Genomic DNA, 23,108 nt, shown 5'->3' on the forward strand with positions numbered 1-23,108 from the left:
TGGATGTATCGTATGGTACACCAAGAATTTTCAGTGTGTTTGTGTGTGGTATTAGAGTGTTGTTGATGTAGAGATGAGGTATGTATTTGTGTTCCTTTGTCCAGTTGGTGAGAAGTGTTGCTGTAGATTTGGTTGGAGCTATTTTGAGTCTGTGATGAACCATGTGTTGTGTTGAGTGTATCAAGGTATGGCTGGATTATTTCTACAGCTTTGTCTGTGTTACGATGTGTGCATGTGATTGTTATGTCGTCTGCATAGGAAGAGATTTGTATTTCTGAGGTGTCTGGTGTGGGTAAGTCATGCAGGTGGCACCGATCCCCAAGAGGAGCTACGTCTGCCTTGGGGAGTACCACCATCCTTTTTCTCTCTAATACTTGTTAAGGAAGGTTCTGGTATCTTGGTGCCTCCCAAGCTACATGTCTGAACCCAGTCAAGTTGGGATTTATACCGCGAGGTCACTACTCCCTGCGAGGGCCGAAAGCCCACCGACTGGGGAATCCATGTTTGTGAGGTAGGTACTAGGCTGCCGACTTCCTTTCTCCCTATCCAGTACACATGCAGAGTGACTACGCTGGACCCATCCTAAATGGGACAAAACAAAAGAGGACAAACCCCGGGTTGACAAAGTCTCTAACTCACCTCCGAGGCCCTGCATGTGTAAATAGTCGTTTCTGGAACTTCCCGACTCTGCAGAAACTTTTCTTTTATTGCTTGAGGCATCAGGCAAATGCAGTATCTTCTTCTATGCATTTATCTTTCTTTCCTAATATATGGTGTGGCCTCATAGATATACATGATCATGGCGGCTGTTCAAACTGAATATTCTAAACCTCCACCACTACCTGATCCTCCTCCTAAACCCCCCGATCCCTCTCCTAGTATTGCCAATCCTAATCTTGACGCTATTGACTCAGCAAAAGTAAAACCCCCAGTTGATGACTCTGGCTTGAAAAAGGACTTTGGTAAAAATACTAAGACTTCATTGACAGATAATTCTGTAGCCCAGAAACTTACAATTAGAATGGATTCTGAAGTGATGAAAACATCTTTAGATACTCAGAAACCAATAAATAGCTCAAATATTGGCCCTAATAGTCATAGAATCTTACATCTAAAATATGTCTCTCTTGATAAGAGTTATACAGACTTATATGAAAAGTTCCGTAAATTTGGACAAATTAAAGAGATCAGGGTTAAACTAACTGACAACTTTAAAGCTTGGCTAGTCTGGATCTCATTTCTTTCTAATCAGGATGCAGCTGCTGCCTGCTTGGATTATAATAATTGCAATGAAAATGAATCTTCGGCCCAACTTGTTGCTAGAGTGCCACCTAACCTGGATATCTTTTATCCAGAAAAGCCAGTAGAGGAAAGGAAGGAAAGTGTGCAGAGGCCTCCCAATCCAGCTAAGTGGCTTATTATCACTCTTGCAAAGGAATGTGCTAACTTGTTCGAGTTTAGAAGATTCTTGAAGAGTCACCTTGGCTCTGGTAATTTGACTAACTCACAGGTATCACGATTTAGAAGAAATTCCTTCTTAATTCATGTAAAATCTTATGAACAAGCTGCCATGGTGCTTAACTTTAAACAGAAATCCGACATTAAGGAAGTTAAACCTCACTATACCTTTAGTTATGCCAAAGGGGTAATTTTTAATAGAGATCTGTATGACTTTGAGGAAGAAGAAATGTTAGAAATGTGCCCAACTAATGTTTGGAAGGTTGCTAAAATCCTTCGTTCTTCTATGATTATCCTAAGTTTTTGTGGTGAAGATCTACCTCATTATGTAGAGATAGAAAAAGAGGTTGTTTATATGAAGCAGTTTAAGCCCCGTCCCCTTCAGTGCTTTAACTGCTATGGTTTTGGCCATCCTTCCCGCAGATGTGCAAGGGACAAACTATGTTTGATATGGAACCGATGCCCCACTGTAATATGTCCTCTTAAAAACAAGAAAAATAGAACTGCTGTAGAGCTAAAAAGCGAATTGTTAGAACATTTATCAGTACATGCTGATTCAATTTTTATTTATGCAGATGGATCAAAATCCCAAGATGGTGTTGGTTGTGCTGTTGTATCTGATAGCACAGTTTTAAAGAGAAAGTTGCCTCATTTTAGCTCTGTTTTTACTGCTGAACTGCTGGCAGTCAGCAACGCCCTCAAATTTGTTTTTAATTCTGTTCCATGTAATAAGAACGTCATTATTTTCACAGACTCCATGAGCATTGTATCCTCTCTAAATACATTATTACCTCATCACTTTTTAATCCAAGGAATACAGGACTGGTTGATTCTCATTAACAACAGAAAGAAAATAAAAGTAAACTTTTGTTGGGTGCCGTCCCATGTGGGTATCACTGGAAATGAACAGGCCGATGCTGCAGCTAAAGCCGCCACTAGGCTCAACCATATAACAGACCAAAAGATCCCACATACAGACTTCAAACAAGTAATTCATCGTTATACAATGGAAAAGTGGCAAGAACAATGGACAAGGCTGGATGGTAGTTACAAGTTAAAAGAGATTCACCCCTTGGTGAACCATTGGAAGTGTCCTTCTTTGGACAGAATGTCAAGTATTGTTCTAACAAGATTGAGAATTGGCCATTCCTACATTACCCATAAATTTTTTATGGCAAGTGGAGCAGAAAGGCTGGCCCCCCAATGTCCCACTTGCCAAGTAGTTTTTACAATAAAACACATTTTAATTCAGTGCCCTGCATTTTCTAATAAGCGCAGGGCAAATTTTTTAACAAATTTATCTTTTAAACAAATTTTAGGGGAGGAAGCTCATGTGAAGAATGTTGTAAAGTTTTTGAAAGACATCGGTTTATCTTATGAAATTTAAGATTGTGTATATTAGTGCTTGTGAGTGTATGTTGTTGTGATGTGTTTTTGTGAATGTTTATTGTTTTTACTGTTTTACTTGAATTTTTATCTATATGAGATAAATATGCGCTGAATGGCCTACCGGCTCCGGTGCTTGGCCTTCGAGCCAAAAAAATTTCATAAATCAAATCTTTTAGGCTGTTCCCACAATCTTAATCTTTACCACTTCTATGACTCAACATCTTCCTTCTCTGGTCTCCCTATGGTTGGGGGGGAGAGAAGAGTGTATCCATTATGTTTCCTGGCATGTCATAGAAGGTGACTAAATGGGACAGAGTAAGGGGATTAGGAATCCTCCACTGTGGTTTTTTTTTTTTTTTTTTTTTCTCTCTCTCTCTCAATGAAAAGTCAAGGGATAAGAGGACCTTAGGGAAAGACACCAACTAGAACCCTAGTAATTGGTTTAAGAGTTCTGTCTATCTATATCATACTCTCTTTATACCAAGGACTTTTCTCCCCATATAAGGGAGGTAGCCAAGTCAAAAGGTACATACCCACTCCCATGTATTCCACTCCCATCCACCACCAGTTCCTCTCTCTCATCTTAGCTCCTTGTGGATGAAGGGACACCCTTGTCTCACCTTCCTACTGCCCTGGGGCAGAAGCAATGCACCAAGCAACTAGGGTCAAGAGTTGGGATAGATTGATCTCAGTCATGTAAACCAGGAGGTGCCAAGATAAAAGGGAGGGAAGAGGGTGGAGGGGAGTGGAGTGTGATAGGAATGGAATAGGTGGGAGTGGTTTTTATACCTTTGTTTTTTGGCTACCTCCCTTATAAAGGGGAAAAAAGCCCTTGGTATATATGTATGTAAATCACAGCTTGTTTGATATGCTGTGGATGGCCTGTATAGTTCATGTTAACAGTGATATATTTGATTTACATTTTGTTTAAGATTTTTTATTTATATATTATTTTTTTTTTTTTAGGTTTATACAAAGAAGGCTACTTGGATGTAGATGTCAACAATAAAAGTGACCGAAGTGAATGGGGCCATATCAAGTACCATTCACTTTTCTCCCCTTTACAAGCATATGAATTTATCATTCAGTGGCTGTGTGCCACAGGAACCATTGTTACAGACTTGGTAAGTATCATTATATTTAGTTTTCAGATTGTTTCCTGTGCAAATAAGAATTCACATTTAAGTAGAAGATCAATCTGCTGTCCCAAATATTTATTGCAACAGACGCATGACTCCCAGGTGGCTGGCACCAGCTGCCAGGGTTGTTAATGTCACCATGGTTGTTCAGCATGTATATGAATGGGGTGATGAGGGAGGTAAATATCAGGGTTGTTGTTGTCGTTCCCTAGGCTGTCTGTCCGAGCAGTCCCGTCTCCCCAAGGAATGCTACAGCCGAAACTGGGTTTTCCCACAAATCCTTTATAGAGTGTATGTTGTGTTGTTTGCGTGCATGATTGTGTATAATGCAGTCTTCCATTATGTGTTGTATGGTATGGGGTGAAGTATTACATCCTGGGCAGCTGTTCACAATGCGGTCATCCAGCCTCTTCTGGTAGCTTAGAAGTGCTGGGTGGTGGCCGCACCGCAGTCTGGCCAAGTGGACTCTGTCCTTTCGTTGGAGAGAGGATTCAGAAGGGTGGATATCAGGGGGTGGATATCAGGGGGTCTGGCATGCAGCAGTGTGTTAATGGAGCGGTGTGTGATATGATTATGGATATGTTTCTGGAGGCTGGTATTTGGTGGTTGTGGAGGAAGAGAAGAGAGTATTTGTGTGTAATAAAGGTCTTTGGGTGTTGTTTTAATGTTTCTTGGTGTGTGTGGGTGTTCTGCTATGTAGTGTAGCGGGTGTGATGTGTTTGTGGTGGCTGCAGCAAGTGTTTGTGTGCCTCTCATGTCGAGGTGGTCCTTGACTTTGAGGACTTTTGTTTCATGGTGTAAATGGTCTGTAGGTGTTGTATTTGTGCTGCCTGTAATTGTTTTTAGGGCTTTGTTTTGTATGATTTGAAGGATTTGTGGTGTGTCTCACTGAGATAGGAGCCCATGCAGGACTCGCATAATTTAACACTGAGCGTATGCATTGTTTGTATATTGTTATACAGATGCTCCTCAACTTATGTTTTAGTTACGTTCCGAACGGCTGAACGTAAGTTGAAAATGAACATAAGTTGTTACTGTACGTTCTAGTAATGTATGACTGTTCATACTGTACTATACATCCGTAAATTCTATTACCGTATCTTATAAAACACCCCTAAATCATTAATTATACACATAACATTGTAGAATACAGTAAACTTCCACTTATACGAACTCCAAGGAGGATTAGAAATGTCCGATTAACCGAAATGTTTGGTTAATCCGATTTTATATGTTTCATTCCCATAGAGTTTTATGATGTAATGTCCTCTGCAATATTCGTACCTGTAAACTTAACATACGCATGGAAATACTTATAACGTTTGTGCCATGTAAACAATGGACGCAGCGTCATGCGTAAGTATCGTTTGAACTACGGAGAGCGCGCTTAACTAAGAAATTCAAACGTAAAATCGAAAAAACGTAAAACGAATGAACGTAAGTAGAGGAGCGTCTGTATTAGTTTCTTTGTTTTGTCCAAGAGTTGGGGGCCAAACAGCAGCAACCACCCCTGGCCATCAGCTCTACGCAGGTGGCACCGATCCCCAAGAGGAGCTACGCCTGCCTTGGGGAGTACCACAATCCTTTTTCCCAACATGCAATATCAGGGTTCTGTTCAGGGGTTTAGAGTTAGTGAGTGGTGGTGCGAGAGGTGAATGCTAGGGTAGTGGGTCAGGGATTGGAGATGGTTAAAGAAAATGGAGAAAAGTGGGAGGTGAGCCAGCTGTTGTTTGCGGACGACACTGCGCTTGTGGCAGGGTCAGAGGAGGGATTGAGGAAGCTGGTGGCAGAGTTTGGGAGAGTATGTGATAGGAGAAAGCTAAAGATAAATGTGGGTAAAAGTAAGGTGATGAGATGTACAAGGGGTGAAAGTGGCAGTAGACTGGAAGTGAACATTAAGGGAGAGCGACTGGAGGAAGTGGATAGTTTTAGATACTTGGGTGCAAGTGTAGCAGGAAAAGGTGGAGTGAAGGTGGAGGTAGAATGTAGATTGAGAGAAGCAAGTAAATGCCTTGGTGGATTAAAGAGTGTAATGAGGAATAGACATTTGGGAATGGATGCGAAGAGGAGACTGTATGAAGGAGTGATTGTGCCAACAGCACTGTATGGGGCAGAAACGTGGAACATAAGAGAAGAAGAGAGAAGGAGTTTGAATGTGTTTGAGATGAGGTGTCTGAGAAGTATGGTGGGGGTTACTAGGCTGGATAGAGTGAGAAATGAGGAGGTGAGGAGGAAAACAGGGGTGAAAAAGGATTTGGGAGATAGGGTTGATGAAAGAATATTAGGATGGTTTTGACACATGGAAAGAATGAGTGAAGAAAGACTAGTAAAAGAGGTATGGAAGGCAGATGTGGAGGGAGTGAACATGAGGGGACGTCCTAGGATGAGGTGGATGGATGGGGTGAAGGGGGCTTTGGGGAAGAGGGGAATGTCTGTTGAGGAAGGAAGGGAGAGGACGGAAGACAGAGGTGAGTGGAGAATGGTTGTATATGGATGATGTTGTGATTGCATGAGGAGGAATGGGCGGGGGGTGGGGGGGTGGGGTAGTATGTGTGAGTAAATTTTGACGCAGCCCGAAGGGATTTCTCCCCGTCCTCTCCTTATATGCAAGGGGGGATGGAGAGGGGGGGTCGCCGATTAAATGAAGCGGCCTTGCTGTGGATGTGCTGTGTCTTGCGGCGCTGCTTCTGACCCAGGGCGGTGGGCGGGGTGCAGGGATGGCCCGTCATCCAGGAGGTGCTCAGATGAGAGGGAGGGTGGGAGGGGTGTGGAGTGTATTTAGGGATGAAATGGGTGGGAGTGTTTTTATGCCTTTCTCTTTTTGGCTACCTCCCTTATAAGGGGGAAAAAGCCTTGGTATATGTATGTATGAGTCAGAGTGGAAGGAAGAGGGAGGTGAGCCAATTGTTATTTGCTGACAACTTTGTGCTTGTAGCTGAGTCAAAGGATAGGTTGAAGCAGTTAGTGACAGAGTTCATTGAGATATATCAGAGGAATAAGCTGAAAGTAGTAAACATGGTGATGAGGTTTACAAGGGATGATGATGATGGCAGTGAGTTGGATGTGAGTTTGAAGGGTAAAAGGCTGGAAGAAGATGAGAGATTTAAATATTTGGAATTATATATAGTAGGGAATGGAGGAATAGGGGTGAGGGTGAAGTATAGAGTTAGGGAAGCAAATAAATGTTTGGAAGGATGGAAAATATCTGGGGATAAACACGAAAAGAGTCCTGTATGAGGAAGTGATTATGCCCATGCCACTGTATGGTAGGGTTTATAAGGACAGATGGAATGAGGTAGCCAAATCAAGAGGGACACACCTACCCCACCCAGGTGGTGTGGGGGTGACCCATCATCCATGGGGAGCTGGGATGGGAGGGAGGGTGACGGGGTGGTGGATGGGAGTGGAATGTGTGGGAATGAAATGGGTGGGAGTGGGTATATGTCTTTTGACTTGGCTACCTCCCTGGTAAGGGGAAAAAAGCCCTTGATATAGTAAAGAGAAGGGAAGTTAAGCATAAGATAAAGGAAGCAAAGAGGAGAGCAGATGTGAAATGGGGTAAGAGTATGACAGAAAATTTTGAAAGTAATAAAAAGATGTTTTGGAAAGAAATTAAGAGAGGTAGAGGAGGCGAATCAAGTAGAGAAGAAAAGGTAAAAGGTGCAGATGGAGAGATGATAATGGAAGAGAAGGCCATGAGAGAAAGGTGGGCAGAGTATTTTAGGGAGTTGCCAAATTTCTTTTTGGCTACCTCCCTTGAAAGGGGGAATAAGCCTTGGTATATGTATGTATGTATGCTAAATGTAAAGGAGGATAGGGAGGGAAAGGTAGTTGTAGTGGGAAGCGCTAAGAAAATGAATGATGAGTGAGGAAAATGGAGGAGAAATAGGGAAAGATGAAGTGAAAGCAGCTGTTAAGATGATGAGAGCAGGTAAGGCACCTGGGTTGGATGGATGCCATGCAGAATGTCTGAAGAAAGGAGGTACAGTTATGGTGGACTGGCTGGTGAGGTTATTTGATATTTGTTTAAGAGAGGGTAGAGTGCCGGAGGACTGGAGGAGTGCCTGTATAGTTCCACTTTACGAAGGAAAGGGGGACAGGTGTGGGTGTGGTAGTTTCAGAGGGATCAGCTTGTTGAGTGTAGTTGGGAAGGCTTATGGGAGGATCTTGATTGAGAGGATTAGGAGAGGAACAGAAGGAGTAATTGGTGAGGAACAATGTGGTTTTAGGACAGGTACAGGTTTTGTAGATCAGATCTTTGTGGTAAGACAGATATGTGAGAAAGCTATAGGAAAGGGGAAGGATGTTTTTTGGGCTTTTATAAATCTGGAAAAGGTATATGATGGTAGACAGGAAGGCACTGTGGGAGGTTTTGCTGATATACGAGATAGGAGGAAAGCTTCTAGGAGCTGTCAAGAATTTTTACGAGAGTAGTAGAGCATGTGTCAGGAGTAGAAATGGAGAGAGTGAGTGGTTCGAGGTAAAGGTGGGACTTCATCAAGGATACATTATGTTGCCCTGGCTGTTTAACTTATACATTGATGGGGTGGTGCGAGAGGTAAATGCAAGGATGGTGGGTCAGGGATTGGAGATGGTTAAAGAAAATGGAGAAAAGTGGGAGGTGAGCCAGCTGTTGTTTGCGGACGACACTGCGCTTGTGGCAGGATTGGAGGAGGGATTGAGGAAGTTGGTGACAGAGTTCGGGAAAGTGTGTGAAAGAAGAAAGCTGAAGATAAATGTGGTTAAAAGTAAGGTGATGAGATGTACAAGGGGTGAAAGTGGCAGCAGACTGGAAGTGAGCATTAACCACTTTACTCCTGGCCAAAATCTTGCGGGCAGCATTAGCTGCCAGACGTACCATGTTGCGTCATAATATTCGCATCATAAAAAATAGTCACCGCTTATATCGATCGTTCTCTCTTTCACCTGATGAATTTTGATAACCATAGAAAATGTGATGAAGCCAGTTTAGAGAGTATGTCAGTTACGCAGGGACAACTACAATAAATATAATCAAGACGCCGATATGGCAGCCTCGCGTATCCACTTGCTCCTCATGCCACCTACGTAGGCGGCACCATATGGAAGAGGTTAAGGGAGAGCGACTGGAGGAAATGGATAGTTTTAAATACTTGGGTGTAAATGTGGCAGGAAAAGGTGGAGTGGAGGTGGAGGTAGAATGTAGATTGAGAGAAGCGAGTAAATGCCTTGATGAATTAAAAATGTAATGAGGAATAGACATTTGGGAATGGATGCTAAGAGGAGACTGTATGAAGGAGTGATTGTGCCAACAGCACTGTATGGGGCAGAAACATGGAACATAAGAGAGGAAGAGAGAAGGAGTTTGAATGTGTTTGAGATGAGGTGTCTGAGAAGTATGATGGGGGTTACTAGGCTAGATAGAGTGAGAAATGAGGAGGTGAGGAGGAAAACAGGGGTGGTAAGGGAGTTGTTGTTGTTGTTGTTGTCGTTCCCTAGACTGTCTGTCTGAGCAGTTCCGTCTCCCCAAGGAATGCCACAGCCGAAATTGGGTTTTCCCACAAATCCTTTATAGAGTGTATGTTGTGTTGTTTGCATGCATGATTGTGTATAATGCAGTCTTCCATTATGTGTTGTATGGTATGGGGTGAAGTGTTACATCCTGTGCAGCTGTTCACAATGTGGTCATCCAGCCTCTTCTGGTAGCTTAGAAGTGCTGGGTGGTGGCCGCACCGCAGTCTGGCCAGGTGGACTCTGTCCTTTTGTGGGAGAGAGGATTCAGAAGGGTGGATATCAGGTGGTCTGGCATGCAGCAGTATGTTGTCTTTCAGTGTGTTAATGGAGCGGTGAGTGATATGATTATGAATATGTTTCCGGAGGCTGGTATTTGGTGGTTGTGGAGGAAGGGAAGAGAGTATCTGTGTGTGATACAGGTCTTTGGGTGTTGTTTTAATGTTTCTTGGTGTGTGGGTGTTCTGCTATGTAGTGTAGTGGGTGTGATGTGTTTGTGGTGGCTGCAGCAAGTGTTTGTGTGCCTCTCATGTCGAGGTGGTCCTTGACTTTGAGGACTTTTGTTTCATGGTGTAAATGGTCTGTAGGTGTTGTATTTGTGCAGCCTGTAATTGTTTTTAGGGCTTTGTTTTGTATGATTTGAAGGGTGTTGTGGTGTGTCTCACTGAGATTAGGAGCCCATGCAGGACTCGCATAATTCATCACTGAGCGTATGCATTGTTTGTATATTGTTGTATTAGTTTCTTTGTTTTGTCCAAATGTTGTTCCAGTGATTGATTTAAGTGCATCAAGTCTAGGTGTGCATTTGTTTTTTATGTTTGTGATGTGTTGTTTGAAAGACAAGTCTAGGTGTGCATTTGTTTTTTATGTTTGTGATGTGTTGTTTGAAAGACATGGATGTATCGTATGTTACACCAAGAATTTTCGGTGTGTTTGTGTGTGGTATTAGAGTGTTGTTGATGTAGAGATGAGGTATGTATTTGTGTTCCTTTGTCCAGTTGGTGCGAAGTGTTGCTGTAGATTTGGTTGGAGCTATTTTGAGTCTGTGATGAACCATGTGTTGAGTGTATCAAGGTATGGCTGGATTATTTCTACAGCTTTGTCTGTGTTACGATGTGTGCATGTGATTGTTATGTCGTCTGTGTAGGAAGAGATTTGTATTTCTGAGGTGTCTGGTGTGGGTAAGTCATGCATGTATAGATTAAAGAGTGTGGGGGATAGAACAGACCCCTGTGGTACTCCAATCTTAATGTTTCTGATGTGCGATGATTGGCCATTATATGACACATAAGCATTCCTACCTGCCAGATAATTGGCCAGCCATCTTTTGGTGTTATTGTGCATGTCTATATTATATATTTTATTTGTTAGGTTGTGGCAGGGGATAGCATCAAAAGCTTTACTAATGTCTAATGTTATAAGAAGTGTTCTGTGGTGGGGCCTATATGAATTGATGCCATCTAAAATTCTTTGTGTGAGGTTTATCAGAAGAGTGTTTGTGGAGTGTAGTGGCCTAAAACCGTGTTGTGAGTTAGCAAGGGGAATATGTGGGGTGACAAGTTTAAGTATTAGGCGTTCAATGACTTTAGAGGGGGTGCAGAGAAGTGTGATTGGGCGGTGCGATGTTGGGATTGTTGGGTCTTTGTTCGGTTTTGGAATGGTGATTATTTTACCATGCTTCCAGATGTCGGGTATAGTGTTGTGTGAATAGCTGTAGTTTGCAATGTTTGTGAGTGCGTGTATACCTTGTGGTCCAATGTGTTTTAGGTGGATGTTATTTATGTTATCAGGGACACAGGCAGATGAGTGCTTGAGATTATGTATTATGTGTTTTGTCTGTCTATGAAGGGTGTATAGTCTGAGTCTGTGGGAAAGTCTTTCTTACGTCGAATATTGTGTCGGTCGTCAGGGTGAGAAGTGAGATGGCTTGTCTGTGCAAAATGATTTATGAGTGTGTTTGCTTGTTGTCTGTTTGAGGGTAGATTGTCTGTTGTTGTGATTATTGTTGCGTGAGAGCGTGTTGTGTTACTGTTGGATAGTGTAATGCTATTGAGTGTTTTGTACAATTTGCTGGTGTTTGTTTTGTGATCAAGTGTATTGATAAAGTTTTGCCAATTTTGTGTTTTTTTTGTGTGTATTTTATTAGCAATCACAGTGTTTAGTGTTTGTATTTGGTCTGCTATGTTTTGAGGGATAGGTGTGGGGGTATTGTGTTTAAGTGTGTCTCGTTGTCTGATGAGGCCTTGGATTTCTGGTGTGAAGTTGGGGTCGTGTGATTCTCTGTTGCCTCTAGGGATGTATCTTTTGTCTGCATTTTGTATGATTGTATTAAAAGTGTGCACAGCATTGTTTATGTTTGTGATTGGTGTACTGTTAAGTGTTTCAAAATGTTGTTCTGTCTCTTCAGTAAAAGCTTCCCAGTTAGCTCTCTTGTAATTGGTGTATGTGTGTCTGTGGCCAACTGGGGTGCATCTTGTTTTGGTGATGATGATTGGAAAGTGGTCAGAACCAAGGGTTCCGACCACTCTCCATGATGTTGTTGGGGTTAGACAGGGGGAGCAGAAGGTGATAGGAGTGGAGGGAGAGTATAGGGCTTGGTGTGGGATATGTGTATGATTATGGGTGTTTTTCATGATAGCCAGTGAGTCAAACTGAGTCTGTATATCAAGCCCTCTGTCTGTGTCAGGATTGTCGACATACCAGGCAGATGACTTGGCGTTGAAGTCACCACCCATGATCAGGTTGGGGATTGAGGCTAGTTGGCTAAATTGAGGCCTGAAGGTGTTTGGAACTGTGGGGGATGATTGGGGGGGAATGTACACGTTAACTATTGTCAGTGTTGATTTGTTGCCTGTGCTTATTCAAATGGATTGGATTTCTGTTGTGTTATCTGTGGTAGGGAGGAGAATTTTGGTTGTGGCACTTGTGTCCACAAAACAGATGGGGTGGTGGATCAGGGTGATGAGTCCACCGCCATTGCCGTCGGTCCGGTCTTGTCTGATGGTGGTGTAATTATGAAATTATGGTGTTTTGTGTGAGTGTCTTAGTTTTGTTTCTTGTATAATTGCAATGTGTATGTTGTGTTGTTTAAGAAAGTGTTCGAGTTCATGTTTTTTCGTGTTAATACCGTCAATGCTGTGTTGTAATATGTTGATGTTGTGTGTTCTGTATGTGTTGTATGTTGCCATTTGGGGTTGAGGTTGGGGTGTTAATGGGGAAGGTATAGGATCTGGGTTAGAGGGGGGAAAGGAGAGATTGGGGACAAAGGAAGGGGAGTACTGATTGGGGATAAGGGCAAAGGGAAATTGGGAGTGGGTAAGGGTGCTGGCTGTGGTTGGGGAGGTGGGAGTGGGGTTACTGGAGGGCAGGTAGAACATGTCCAAGTGTTTGTGTATTGGTTTGTGTCAGCAAGTGTTGTACAAGTGAGGTGGGCCCAGTTTTTGCACATATTGCACTGAACTGAGCCCTTTGTCTGTCTGCTCGAGGTAATAAGTTTAGAGCATGTTGGGCATGTGTATTTTGTGGTGGGCCCGGAATTGCTCTCCGGCTAAAAGTAGAAGAAGAGGGGTGATTGCCGGAAAATCACCCCTCGGTGCAGAAAAAACGTAACATTGCATGTTGAGAAAAAGGATTGTGGTACTCCCCAAGGCAGTCGTAGCTCCTCTTGGGGATCGGTGCCCCCTGCGTAGAGCCGGTGGCCAGGGCTGGTTGCCGCCGTTTGGCCCCCAACTCTTGGGGTTGGGGGGTGATCCCATGACGTAGATGCTGCGGCTCCAGGACCTGGTAAGGGAGTTGGGAGATAGGGTTGATGAAAGATTATTAGGATGGTTTGGACACATGGAAAGAATGAATGAAGAAAGACAAGTAAAAGAGTTATGGAAGGCAGATGTGGAAAGAGTGAACATGAGGGGATGTCCTAGGATGAGATGGATGGATGGGGTGAAGGGGGCTTTGGGGAAGAGGTGAATGTCTGTTGAGGAAGGATGGGAGAGGACAGAAGACAGGGGGGAATGGAGAATGGTTGTATATGGATGATGCTGTGATGTATGAGGTGGAATGGGTGGGGGGATGGGGGGTGAGGTAGTATGTGTGAGCAGAATTTGACGCAGCCCTAAGGGATTTCTCCCTGTCTTCTCCTTTTTTACATGGGGGGATGGAGAAGGGGGGGTCGCCAATTTAATGAAGCAGCCTTACTGTGGATGTGCTGTGTCTTGCGACACTGCCTCTGACCCAGGGCAGTGGACAGGGTGCAGGGATGACCTGTCATCCAGGAGGTGCTAAGATAAGAGGGAAGGTGGAGGGGAGTGGAGTGTATTTAGGGATGGAAGGGTGGGAATGGTTTTATGCCTTTTTCTTTTTGGCTACCTCCCTTGTAAGGGGGAAAAAGCCTTAGTATATGTATGTTGTTTGCTGATGACATTGCGCTTGTAGAAGGATCAGAGGAGGGATTGAGGAAGTTAGTGACGGAGTTTGAGAAGGTGTGTGAATGAAGGAAGTTGAAGATAAATGTGGGCAAAAGTAAGGTGATGAGATGTTCAAGGGGAGAGAATGACAGCAGGCTGGAAGTGAGCATTAAGGGTGAGAGACTGGAGGAAGTGGATAGTTTTAGATACTTGGGTGCAAATGTGGCAGGAAAGGGAGGAGTGGGGGTGGAGGTAGAATTAGATTGAGAGAAGCGAGTAAATGCCTTGGTGGATTAAAAAGTGTAATGAGAAATAGACATTTGGGAATGGATGCTAAGAGTAGGTTATAACATAAGAATGAAGGAGACTGCAAGAGACTATAAGGCCTACATTAGGCAGCTCCATATCCATCACCACCTGTCATCCCCATCCATAAATTTTCTAATTGTTTCTTAACCCAAATTGCCTGGGTGCCGCACATGTGAGGCAATCACTTTTGTTCCAAGATTTCGGGGTCAGCATATATGTGGTACTTGCAAATTTCTGAAGATATCGGGTGTCAGCATATATGCGTTACATAGCCACGTTCCAAATTCACGGGGAACGCACAAATGCGGTGTTGTCTCTTGTTCTCGGTCCTCAGCATATGTGCGTCTTTTTATCCTATAAGGCCAGAGGTTCTTTGTTTACCATTTGAAGTAAGAGGGGAGGGGGACTGGGGGGATAATTAGTTTCGCCTCATTACTCCAATACCCCCCTACTCAAGGGGGGGTGGCTGGGGTGAATGATGTCACCGAATTGGCGCATTCTGATTGGTTTATTTGAAATATATTATCTTATAAGACGATCTGAGATTGGATAATAAATTATGTTACACTATCTATGATTGGCCATAGAGGTGAGGGGTGAATGATGTCACCGAATTGGCGCATTCTGATTGGTTTATTTGAAATGTATTATTTTATAAGACGATCTGAGATTGGATAATAAATTATGTTACACTTGGCTATCTATGATTGGCCATAGAGGTGAGGGGTGAATGATGTCACCGAATTGGCGCATTCTGATTGGTTTATTTGAAATATATTATCTTATAAGACGATCTGAGATTGGATAATAAATTATGTTACACTATCTATGATTGGCCATAGAGGTGAGGGGTGAATGATGTCACCGAATTGGCGCATTCTGATTGGTTTATTTGAAATGTATTATTTTATAAGACGATCTGAGATTGGATAATAAATTATGTTACACTTGGCTATCTATGATTGGCCATAGAGCTATATATAAGGCGAGACTCAGCCGGTTGAAGTCGTTTCTCGCCAGGCCTCTGAACTGCTAACATGCCTCGCCAGCCCCCAACCTCTCTACCTTCAACTTCTCGACCTACGAGTCATAGAAGGCCTACTTCCAAGTCTCGCCCTTTGCGTATATCATCCTCTGACGAAGATGACCCTGCACCTCTTGCTCCATCACCCAAAAGGCGTGCCATTCCATCTGCAAGTGGAACACAACTTGTACCATCGGGTACACAACAACCTGTACCCTCTACTTCGGGTACACAACAACAAGTAGGCGATTCTGACTGGGATCCTGAGGACGTGGACAGCTCAAGTGAGGGCAGTGATGAAGAATGGGGAGAATTGGATTATGTAAATATACATGATTCATCAATAGACTCGGACGAGCCGCTAGCCAATGTGGTGAGGAAGGAGCACGACAGGAATGCACCAGGTACATCTGGTTTCCAGTGGAAGAAGAAAAATAACGTACCAAGGAGATTTGCTTTCTCTGGTTCTCCAGGAGTACAGAATGAAGATCTGGATGGATACTCCACTGTGTCTGATGTATTTTCCTCTTTATTCCCTCCTGAAATGTGGGAAAAATTTGCTGAGGAGACAAACACATATGCCAGCCAGAACCCACCCAAAGCCTATGCCCATTCGAAGCCTTGGACACCTGTGGACGAGACTGAGATGAAGGCCTTCATAGGTCTCCGTCTTCTCATGGGAGTGCAGAATCGTCCGCATGCACAGCACTTCTGGTCAAAAAGCAAACTTCTGCACTCCGAAATATTTGGTGAGACCATGAGTAGGGACCGATACTCCATGATTGCCTCAAATATGCATTTCTCCAATAATATGGATCCTCAGAAGGACAATGACAAGTTGTGGAAGCTAAGGCACATCATTGATATGTTTGACTTCACCTTCAAGACTGTCTATACATCCCCCAAAATTGTGACAGTCGATGAGAGTCTCTTGGCATATCGTGGCAGACATCATGCTGTCCAGTATAATCCCTCAAAGCGGTCACGGTTTGGTCTGAAGGTATACAAGTTGTGCTGCAGTGATGGTCCTGCTGCTGGCTACACCATAGCTTTCAAGGTCTATATGGGGAAGGAACCAGGAAATGATCCAGTGGCTATGAGGGCAGTTGTTGATCTGATGACGAAGGCTGACATGATGGACAAAGGATACGACTTGTATGTGGACAATTGGTATTCGTCACCACAACTTTTTCACTACCTCCAGGCAAGGCGAACAAATGTGGCTGGCACAGTAAGGATGAATAGAAAGTTCATGCCAAAAGATATGGTAGTAAAGAAGAAAGGAGAGATAACATCACGGTCAACAGCTACAGGCATGATATGTATATCCTGGATGGACAAGAGGAGAGTAAACATCCTCTCAACAATGCACAGAGACAACATGGAACCCCTTCCACCCAACAGGAGGGGAGAGGTACGCCACAAGCCACAAGCCATCCTAGATTATAATCTAGGAATGAAAGGAGTGGACTTGTCTGATCAAATGGCACAATCGTACCCTGTACCGCGAAAAACCAACAAGTGGTACATAAAGTTATTTTTTCATCTGCTGGACACTGCCATTGTGAACACTCATCTCATTCACCGGGCACTTGGAAGCACCAAATCACATCTGGATGACAGGCTGGAGCTGATAGATGACCTTATTCAACCTCATCACACCAGATGCCGCTCACCATCACCAGGACCAGGAGTTATAGGTGTACGACCAGGTCATCTTTTGACTGAAGTCCCAGACAAGAAAAGAAAACGCTGTCGCCAGTGTCGCATAGAAAGTGGGACAAGAAAAGACTCCTTCTACTGGTGTGCCAAGTGTAAGTTAGGTTTCTGCCCAGGGAAGTGCTTCAATAACTACGCAGAACACAGACATGTCTTCTAGACTGACCACCAGTGGACCAGAGGACGGGCTGCCGCATATATGTGGTGCTTCTAATTTGATTATTTTCCTTTTTGTAAATTCAATAAAAATTATTTTGTGATCACTATATTTATTACATAAACATATATGTAAAGGATGGAACCTGATATACATAAATAAAATAAAAAAAACAAGGTAGTTGAAGCTTCTCTTAGTAATATAAGCAACCAAACTCAAGCTTACATAAATTTAGGATGTCTTACAAATTTTATTCTCATATGAACACATCACAACACATAATAATAAATAATACATGTTCGTGAATCTGAAGGGCCCTGGCCTTATACAGAAACCCCGCTATGCGCGGAAGTTAAGTAGATAAGACGTCCGAGAGTGAGATGCGTCAACAACATCTCAGGCCCGTCAAATTTGGGTTAAAACAACTGATAGTTTCAGCGCTTACTGCATGGTTACTAAGTTTATTCCATTCGTCGACCACCCTATTAGTAAACCAATTCTTGCCTAAGTCCTTTTTAAATCTAAATTTGTCCAGTTTATAACCATTACTGCAAGTCCTGCCCTATTGTTTTAATATGATGACTTTGTTTGTATTACCCTTGTAAGCCTTGGCTCCACTGGAACACCTCTATTAGATCACCCCGCACTCTGCATCTTTCCAGAGAGTGTAAGTTAAGGTGCCTAAGCCTCTCTTTGTAAGGCAAATTTCTTAGTCCATGTATCATTTTGGTCATTCTTCTCTGTACTGATTCAAGTGAATTGATGTCCATTCTGTAGGACGGAGACCAAAACTGTACCACATAGTCAAGGATGGGTCTAACTATCACTAGATAGAGCTTAATCATTACCTCTGCACTTCTATTCATTACCGTCCTAGCAATGAAACGTAATGCACTGTTAGCTTTATTTCTGGTGCTAATGCACTGTTTCCTGGGTTTTAAGGTCCGGACTCACTAGAACTCAGTTTTCTCTAAAAGTGTGTTAAGCTGTATCTATTTTCGGGGTTGTGTAGCCCTACGTTTAGATTTTACTCCATTTATGGTGGTCCGTGGTGTTCTGTTACTAATCCAAGCTCTAATCCATTCTAACACTTTTCCTCTTATGCCATGGGCTTTGATTTTATTTAGTAGTCTCTGGTGTGGCACCTTGTCGAATGCTTTGCTAAAGTCAAGGTAAATAACATCGTAATTATCATTGTTATCTGACGCTTTATATACTTTAGTGTAAAAGGATAGAAGATTAGTCACACATGACTTACCCTTGGAGAAACCATGCTGTGAATCACGAATTAAATTATGTCTTTCGATGTGTTCTCTGAGTCTATTTACTATTACTGATTCAAGCATTTTTCCTATAACTGATGTCAAACTGATTGGCCTGTAGTTGCATATAGACGATCTTTCTCCCTTCTTAAAAACAGGAACAATGTTTGTTTGCCTCCAACCAGTAGTCACAAAACCAGTGTCTACTGATTTATTAAATATTTTAGTTAACTGGTCGCAGATTTCAGATTTACACTCCTTTAGCATTCTCGGAAAAAATTCGTCTGGACCCAGGGATTTTGTAGCTTTAAGTCTTTCAATCTGCTTGACTACTTCTACTTTACTAATGCTGATATTAAATTATTAATTATTAAATTATTAATTATAATTATTAAACTCCTCACTCATTTTTTCTCCGATTCTATCATGACATTTTCATCGTTTTTAATTGGTCCTATTCTTTCTTTATTTTTTGTTCTATAGAGATGAAAGAAACCCTTTGGGTTGGATCTTGCTTGACTAGCAACCTTAATTTCATAATTACGTTTCGCTGTATGTGTGTTCTTTTTAACCAGCTTTGCCATTTTGTTATATCTTGATCTAAGGTGTGTTACCCCGTTTTTTATTTTACGTTAAATCCTCTTTTCATTCCGATCTCATATTTCAATCTGTCCATCATCCATTTGGGAGTATTACTATTTTTCTGTATTGACTTCAGGGGGATAAGTGTATTTTGTGCATTGATAATTAGATCAGTTAGATTGCTATACATTTCATCCAAATTGCTGACCTGTCTGTTGAGCCCTCGCCCCCAAATGACCCTCTGTGACCCGATCCCTGGTCACGTACCGAGACTTGACAATGTCCAAAATGTCAGTAACATCCGCATGCCATTTCATATTGAATTTCAATTAGGTTTTTATATTGTCAAAGTTTGCTCTCCTGAAGTCTGGTACTTGGACTTTATTTGTACTTTTTAATTCTTCCCAAATGATATTAAATCTTATTTCTTGATGATTGCTAGAGCCTAGACTATCTCCCACTTTTATGTTATTCATTAGGTGCTCATTATTAGTTAAAACTAAGTCCAGAGTATTTTTTCCCCTCGTAGGATCGGTAATCACTTGTTTTAGGAAATTATCCTGCACCACATCTAGGAATTTCTTTGTTTCCTGATCTTTTATTAAAGTTTTCCAGTCAATGTTTCTATAATTAAAATTTCCCATGATTACAACGTTTTTGAACTGGGACGCTCTGTGAATTTCATGAATCAGGGGATCAGTCTGCTCAATGCTGAGGTTAGGAGGTCTATACAAGATGCCAATAATAACTTTCTTATTCTTGCCTATAATCTCTACCCAAATGGATTCCGTACAGTCCAGTTCGTTAATCGAATTGTTGATAATACAGTTTATTGTATTTTTAATGAAAAGTGCTACACCTTCCCCACTCCTGCCAACCCTATCCTTGTGAAAAAACTTATATCCTTCTATTTTGATTTCCAAAAAGAAATGTTTATCAGCCATGTTAATCCAGGACTCAGTAATAGCTATAATATCAAAATTCTCTACGTATGCTTTACCTCGCAGCAAATAATTTTTTTTAATTATGCTTCTGCTATTTGTATAGTAAACTTTAAGTTTATCTTCCCTCTGTTCTAGGATGAGATGGATGGATGGGGTGAAAGGGGCATTACAAAAGAGAGGAATGTCTGTTGAGGAAGGACGGGAGAGGACAGAAGATAGGGGTGAATGGAGAAGGGTTGCATATGGATGATGCTGTGATGCATGAGGTGGAGTGGGTGGGAGAGGGGGGGTGAGGAAGTATGTATGAGAAAAAATTTGACGCAGCGTGAAGGGATTTCTCCCCGTCTTCTTTTCTGTGTGAGGGGATGAAGGGGGGGGGGGGGGTTGCCGAATTTATGAAGTGGCCTTGCTGTGGACATGCTGTGTCTTGCGATACTGCTTCTGACCCAGGGCAGTGGAGAGCATGCAGGGATGACCCGTCATCCAGAATGTGCCAAGATAAGAGGGAGGGAGGAGGGTGGAGGGGAGTGAAATATGTAAGGAATGGAATGGAATGGGTGGGAGTGGTTTCTCTGCCTTTTTCTTTTTGGCTACCCCCTGTGTAAGGGGGAAAAAGCCCTTGGTATATGTATGTATGTATATAGATAGATCTTAATCAGGCCCTTGGTAGGAAAGGAACTCAGCATGCACCAGCAGAGGACCTCCTCTTCCAAGCTAGTTGCTAATTTATTACATACATATGACAAAGGCTTTTTCCCCCTTATAAGGGAGGCAGGCAAAGAACAAAGGCACAAAAACCACTCCCACCCATTCCATCCCTAACATACTCCATTACCCTCTCTCTTATCTTGGCACCTCCTCGATGACATGTCATCCCTGCATCTTGTCCACTGCCCTGGGTCAGAAGCAATGTCACAAGCAACAGCACATCCACAGCAAGGCTGCTTCATTAAATTGGCAACCCCCCCCCCTCATCCCCTCATGCAGAAAAGGAGAAAACAGGGAGAAATACCTTCGGCTGTGTCAATTTATTTCGCACACATACTCCGTCACCCCCCCGTCCCCCACCCACTCCACCTCATTTATCACAGAATCATCCATACACAACTGTTCTCCATTCACCCCTATGTTCTGTCCTCTCCCGTCCTTCCTCAAGCGACATTCCCCTCTTTTCCAATGTCCCTTTTACCCCATCCATCCATTTCATCCAATGTCAACCCCTTATGTTCACTCCTTCCACATCGGCCTTCCACACCTCTTTTACTAGTCTTTCTTCACTCTTTCTTTCCATGTGTCCAAACCATCCCAATACTCTTTCATCAACCCTATCTCCCAACTCCCTTTCCACCTGCGTAGAGCCGGTGGCCAGGGCTGGTTGCCACCGTTTGGCCCCCAACTCTTGGGGTTGGGGGGTGGTCCCACGACGTAGATGCTGCCCAGGATGTAACACTTCACCCCATACATACAACACATAATGGAAGACTGCATTATACACAATCATGCACGCAGACAACACAACATACACTCTATAAAGGATTTGTGGAGACGGGACTGCTCGGACAGACAGTCTAGGGAATGACAACAACAACAACAACAACAACTCCCTTTCCACCCGTTCTCCTCACCTCTTCATTTGTCACTCTATCCAGCCTAGTAACCCCTATCATAATTCTCAGACACCTCATCTCAAACAAATTCAAACTCCTCCTCTCTTCTCTTATGTTCCTTGTTTCTGCCCCATTCAGTGCTGTTGACACAATCGCTCCTTCATACAATCTCCTTAGCATCCATTCCCAAATGTCTGTTTCTCATTACACTATTTAATCCCCCAAGGCATTTACTCGCTTCTTTCAATCTATATTCTACCTCCACCTCCACTACCCAAAAATTAATGTGAATGAGTTGGTGTGGATTTAAGATTGTATGTGAGAGCATTTGTGATCATGTGTCTGTAGATGCATGTTCCTGGTACTGTGGCACGGGACAGGGAAGGAACCTGGGTAGCCTTGGTGGCACAGACTACCTTTCCCAGCTCCAGCAGCAGGTAATTTTAAGAGCTTCTGATCACTGTATCCCATCACACCCCAGAAAACAGCCCTAGGACTAGGACCGAAACGTCGGGCAATAAACCTCCCTCATTGAGTCTGGTGTTTATGCTTCCCACTTCTACATGGATTCTAGATTCCAGATCTGCATATGTATATTTGTATGTATGTATGTGTTTACATAGTTGTATTTACCTAGTTGTATTTTACGGGATGAGAGCTATGCTCGTAGTGACCCATTTTTGTATCTCTCTACATCCAGTTTGTTCTTAAAATCTTGTATAGTTTTGGCACTCGCTGTTTCTTCCTTTAGTTTGTTCCAGACATCAATCACTCTATGTGGGAAGCTATTCTTTTTCAGGTCTCTTCTGTAACTGTCCTTCTTTAGCTTCTCATGTCCTCTGGTTTCTCTTCTGTCCCATTTTAATAAGTCATCTCTATCTAGAACTTCCATCCCTTTCATAATTCTGTAAATGGTCAAAAAATCACCTCTCTCTCTTCTCTGTTCTGGTGTTGATAGATGTAATTTCTCGAATCTTTGTTTGTATGTCAAATTTGAGAGTGTAGATGCCATTTTTGTTGCTGCTCTTTGAATTCTTTCTAATTTCCTTATGTTTTTTTTTGTACCAGGTGCCCATAGTGTTGCAGCATACTCCAATTTAGGTCTTATCAGTGCAAACACTATTTTCTTTACCATTTCTTCATGCATGAAGTCGAAGGTCACTTTCATTGATCTTAATAAGTTAAAAGTTTTTCCAACTAATTTATTGATATGTTTATCAGGTGTTGAGTCACTTGAGATTATCACTCCCAGGTCCCTTTCTGAGTCGACTTTTTTGACTTCCTTGGTAACAATTTTATACATACATCATACATATACCAAAGGTTTTTTCCCCCTACACAGGGAGTAGCCAAAAAGAAAAAGGCAGAGAAACCACTCCCACCCATTCCATTTCCTATATATTCCACTCCCCTCCACCCTCCTCCCTCCCTCTTATCTTGGCACATCCTGGATGACGGGTCATCCCTGCATCCTGTCCACTGCCCTGGGTCAGAAGTAGTGTCGCAAGACACAGCACATCCACAGCAAGGCCGCTTCATAAATTCGGCGACCCCCCCTCTCCGTCCCCTCACGCAGAAAAGGAGAAGACGGGGAGAAATCCCTTTGGGCTGCATCAATTTTTTTT

General features: G+C 42.8%; 1 protein-coding gene across 5 annotated transcripts in view; it reads left to right on the plus strand.

The window, feature by feature from the left end:
* The window catches only part of Iml1 (GATOR complex protein Iml1), a 376,817-nt gene that overhangs the window by 273,907 nt on the left and 79,802 nt on the right, over positions 1-23,108 (plus strand). For all 5 annotated transcript variants that reach the window (XM_076201722.1, XM_076201726.1, XM_076201724.1 and 2 more), the window contains one exon: positions 3,814-3,971. In XM_076201722.1, the coding sequence (XP_076057837.1) occupies positions 3,814-3,971 (158 nt within the window). The remainder of the gene's footprint in view (positions 1-3,813; positions 3,972-23,108) is intronic.

Source organism: Oratosquilla oratoria, chromosome 18, assembly GCF_046742065.1.
Source record: "Oratosquilla oratoria isolate Oo_2021 chromosome 18, ASM4674206v1, whole genome shotgun sequence".
NCBI classification, from domain to species: domain Eukaryota; kingdom Metazoa; phylum Arthropoda; class Malacostraca; order Stomatopoda; family Squillidae; genus Oratosquilla; species Oratosquilla oratoria.